We start from the raw sequence: 4,639 nt of genomic DNA, 5'->3' as shown, positions 1-4,639 counted from the left end.
TAGTTCTACATGTGAAATCAGTCATTGAAACAGACATGGTGATGTAGCAGGAATCGGAATGTCATGAACCAAAAGGTTGTAATTTCAAATGCCAGGGGAAGACATCTTAAATAATAATTACTGTATGAATACATTATGTAATCATGTTTGTCAAAGTGTGTCCAAATGTAAGTTACAAGTAATGTTTGTGTGGGTATCCCCAGCATTGCCAAAAGACAAACCTGTGACTAGATCAATGGTTCACAATCGGGGCCTTGATGGGCTCGGCAACAGTAACAGGGGGTGATGTGTAATGAAACTAGGGTGCGCTTGCCCTGGGTAGAGCTCTTTTTGGGGGGTGGGGGACGTTTCTTTGCGACCATCAGGTGATGTCCCCGAGACAAACCAGGAACTAGATAAAAATCATCCAGGGGACCATGACACAACGTTCCAAGAATGTCCTAAAAACGTCCTTGGGGACGTCTCAGGGGCCAACTGGGAACTAGACAAAACCTCCAGTGAACCATGACACCATGAGTAAAGTAGTATTTTTACATACAGCTTTACTAATCTCATATGTATATACTGCATTTCATTCTGCTGTATTTCAGTAAATGCCACTCCGACATTGCTCGTCCTAATACTTACTTTAGATTTGTGTGTACTGTTGTGAATTGTTAGATATTACTGCATTGTTGGAGCTAGGAACACAAGCATTTCGCTACACCTGCAATAACACCTGCTATATATGTGTATGTGACCAATAACATTTGATTTGATTTGACACAACGTCCTGATGACTTCAAGCGAACATTTCGTGAGGTCCCAGGGACGTCCTAAAGACTCATTATTGTTTGCAGGGGATTACATTAGTAGATGCAGCAATACTGACCTCCAGCGTGTTGGGATAAAGGTGTGCCTAAATCACATTGACATTCAGGGCGCATCTCACATCTCTGAAATATGCATGTGTTCGCAAATGTACTTTTCTCCCTAATTTAATAATTACATACTTTTTTTGTTATCCAGTGTATCTGCGTGATTGACATGCAACATGTGTCATCAGTACACTATATGATCAAAGCCTAATGACAGACAACGCATTTCACTATAGTCGTCATTCACAAAATAGCCTATTGAACTGATATAACAAATAAAATAAATAAAAGCATCGCGTACTGTAATTCAATGAGGTGACCATTAAGAGGGCAATGATTCCAGAAACACAATGCACTCTGTCGGGGGCGGGGCAGAAACCAGTTAGTTGTATGTGAGCAACACATGAGGGCTGACTGACACAGCTTTCTGATGTAGAGCTCAGCACGAGCGCTGAGAGAGAGCCAGCAGCAGCCGATAGAGAAGGATTGCCTGTCATGCTATAACAGTATGCATGTACAAGGCAAGGTGGCATGATCGTTTAGTCAATTAACCAGATATATATTAGGTAATTATTTGCCGTCTAATCCACGAGACATGCATTCCGTCAACATTGTGCTCATTTTCATTTTGGCAATGAAAATACCGACAATTTATCATGGACTCTACATGCATAAAGTGAATGTCTTTCCCTGAATCAACCATTCTGGAATAAAAATAAATACTCGGACGGGATGGATTCGTTTAATTCCAGCGGAGTTGACACGTTCCCTGTTGTCAACTTAAATTCCTCATCAGAAAGTCCATATTCTTCGGCTACAATAGCGAGTCTTGCAGCACTTGTAAGTTTTCTTATTTTGTTTACAGTGGTCGGGAACGTTCTGGTTGTAATTGCGGTTTTAACGAGCCGGGCAATGAAAGCTCCCCAGAACCTGTTTTTGGTTTCGTTAGCCACCGCAGACATTCTGGTTGCCACTTTGGTGATGCCATTTTCTCTGGCAAACGAACTTATGGGCTACTGGTATTTCGGCAGAGTTTGGTGTGGAATTTACCTCGCTTTAGATGTCTTATTTTGCACTTCGTCCATTGTCCATCTGTGCGCAATCAGTTTGGACCGCTACTGGTCCGTTACGCAAGCTGTTGAATATAATCTCAAACGGACTCCTAAACGAGTGAAGTGTATTATCGTCATTGTATGGCTTATATCTGCCATGATATCTTCTCCTCCGTTAATATCAATAGACAAGAACAATGATAACTCTCAGTATCCAGGGTGTGAGCTGAACAATGACACTTGGTACATCCTCTCCTCTAGCATTGCGTCATTCTTTGCGCCTTGCCTAATCATGATATTAGTGTATATTAGAATATACCAAGTGGCCAAGACCAGGACCAGGGGCATGTCGGAGAAAAAACATGGTCCAGGTGAACCTACAATGACTGAGAATGGCCTAAGCAAAGCCGCCTTGTGCAAAATCAACGGGGACAGAGAGACCGGGCACTGCCAGTGCCCACCCACGCCCAGCATGATGACCACAGAGGTTCATGATGAGGGGGACCTGGAGGAGAGCTCCTCCTCAGAGGGCAAAGGTCACACCAAACCTCAGGACCTGAACCATAAGAGGGTCAAGCGGGCCAGCCGGAAGAACAGTGCCATCTCCAAACACTCCAGCCGGATCTCTAGAGCCAGCAACAAATCCATGGACCTGTTCGCCTCCAGAAGGAAGAGGAGGAGGAGCTCTGTGTCCATGAAAAAGGTCTCCCAGGCCAGGGAGAAGAGGTTCACCTTTGTGCTGGCGGTGGTCATGGGGGTATTTGTTGTGTGCTGGTTCCCATTCTTCTTCAGCTACTGCCTGCACGGAGTGTGCGGGGACCCCTGTAAGATCCCCGATCCCCTCTTTAAATTCTTCTTCTGGATTGGTTACTGCAACAGCTCGCTCAACCCCGCCATCTACACCATCTTCAACCAGGATTTCCGACGCGCCTTTCAGAAAATCCTTTGCAAGTCATGGAAAAAATCCTTCTAGATATATGTGATAATGGGAGGGACAAGCCAGGACTAAATATGCCCTGAGATGACCATGACAATCTCAACATGGACATATGAAATCTACCATGGAATATTAATATGAAAGAAGCCTTTTTTGTATTCAACCATATGAACAATGCAACGTGCATACTGTACTTACAGTGGTCATACACAGTGTCATGCTGTAACTCAATTGAGAGAGCATCATTCTGAACTACGCCTTCATATTCCCTCACAGGCAACTCTTGTGCTCTCATTACCCCACATATTTCTGTTACTGGCCTGCATATTTGCCATTCACGTTCAGTGTGTGCATAGTGGTTCCCAGAACAAGATGTTCTGAAGTGTATCGCAAGGCTTTCAACTCAATGTCACATTAGATATCTGGTACTCCTGAGTCCTATACAACTAAAGTAACACAATTTCCAGGCTGATCATGCTAATGTGAAAACACAGGGGAACTAGCCGAGCGCATCAGCAGTCTAATCCACTATGTTGACTTGTCACGGGTAATGATTTCCAAGTGGACCCTAGGGATTACAGACAAATGGCTGAGGTGTTGAGGGCTGAGTATATGTTTTTAAAACGTGGGCTACGGTTGTTCCTTTTATTTATAATAGCAAGAAAGCTCCGTATTTTTCACCCTGGATGCTGATTAATAAATACCTAAGAATAAAACATCAAATATTTATTTGAAGTACCTCTTGTGGACTGTTTCTGTTAAATTATTTTGCATAATTAACATTTTGTTTTGCAAGTGGTGCTTTTTCTTATGCTTAAGGTAGTGGGCTATCATGCAAAATAAACGCTGAAGAAATCTTATCTGAGCTCTATTGTGATGTTGGACTTCTGTCATATGTATATACACACTGGAGCACTCTGACAATGATGCACATGTGTTTTGACATGCTTGAGTGATTGAGAGATACTGGGCTTGCCAAGTGTTGTCTTATGCAAGGGATTCTGAGATAGTATGCTCTGCCAGCATCAATCACTGTCTAACGTGCACTCTCTAAGATGTCTGGCAACCCATTTGTCCCTCAGATGGTATACAAATAAGCTTTTTATGTTTAGACACTAGAAACATGGTAACAGAATAGCTCCAGGACAACCATGCATTTACGTAATCCTTTCTATTCGTAGACATTCGCTTGCACTGTCAAAACAATTTCAAATGCAGGTCAAATATAATTAGGGAACGCTAAAGGGAGATTGTTAAAATGCTGCGGCAACAGCTTCCTGAAAAGAAAATCTGTAATTAGCTGCCTAAATCATTATTTAGGGTAAAAACAATTCCTTTTTGGCAATCCTAATCAAGACTCTATTATCACTCTATTGATATCATGTCTAATATCCCACCCATCCTATTGACTGGCTTGGGGGTGTTCTCACCATGGCTGCATACCGATTCTCCTCCCTTCTCCCAAAGTGTGCACTTGCACACTCCCAGTCATGGATCTACAATCCAGTAGAGGGAGTGTGCAGGTGCACACTGGGAGAAGTGTGGAGAATTGGTATGCCGACCATTTTTCCCTCACCAATCCATAACATTCAGATTAGTGTCCATTCACAAAGGGAATGATCAAGGAAGTATTCTAGAGTATTGGGACGTAGCCTGTTTGTTTTACTAAGTAGCCTCATAGATCCCTAGTGTAATGTAATGGCAAAATTTTCTGAAGTTAACGGTGAAAATGAGAGAAGCTGCAGTAATGGGGTCAACCAAAGTTCTCGTCCCCCTGACACAGACTGGCCATG

At 42.9% G+C, this 4,639-nt stretch overlaps 1 protein-coding gene across 1 annotated transcript; it reads left to right on the top strand.

Annotated features, from left to right (window-relative positions):
* The first annotated feature begins 1,298 nt into the window (after positions 1-1,298).
* On the top strand, positions 1,299-3,706 carry LOC106608696 (alpha-2 adrenergic receptor). Its single transcript, XM_014206802.2, has one exon. The coding sequence runs from the start codon at positions 1,590-1,592 to the stop codon at positions 2,880-2,882; it is 1,293 nt and encodes a 430-aa protein (XP_014062277.1). The 5' UTR covers positions 1,299-1,589; the 3' UTR covers positions 2,883-3,706.
* The last annotated feature ends 933 nt before the right edge of the window (positions 3,707-4,639 follow it).

This window comes from Salmo salar, chromosome ssa07 (genome assembly GCF_905237065.1).
Source record: "Salmo salar chromosome ssa07, Ssal_v3.1, whole genome shotgun sequence".
Taxonomy (NCBI): Eukaryota; Metazoa; Chordata; class Actinopteri; order Salmoniformes; family Salmonidae; genus Salmo; species Salmo salar.
The sequence above is the reverse complement of the archived record's forward strand: the minus strand, read 5'-3'. Positions and strand labels throughout refer to the sequence as shown.

Coding starts and splice junctions, on each gene's coding strand:
- LOC106608696 (XM_014206802.2), top strand. CDS start 1,590: ATGGATTCGTTTAATTCCAGCGGAGTTGACACGTTCCCTGTTGTCAAC.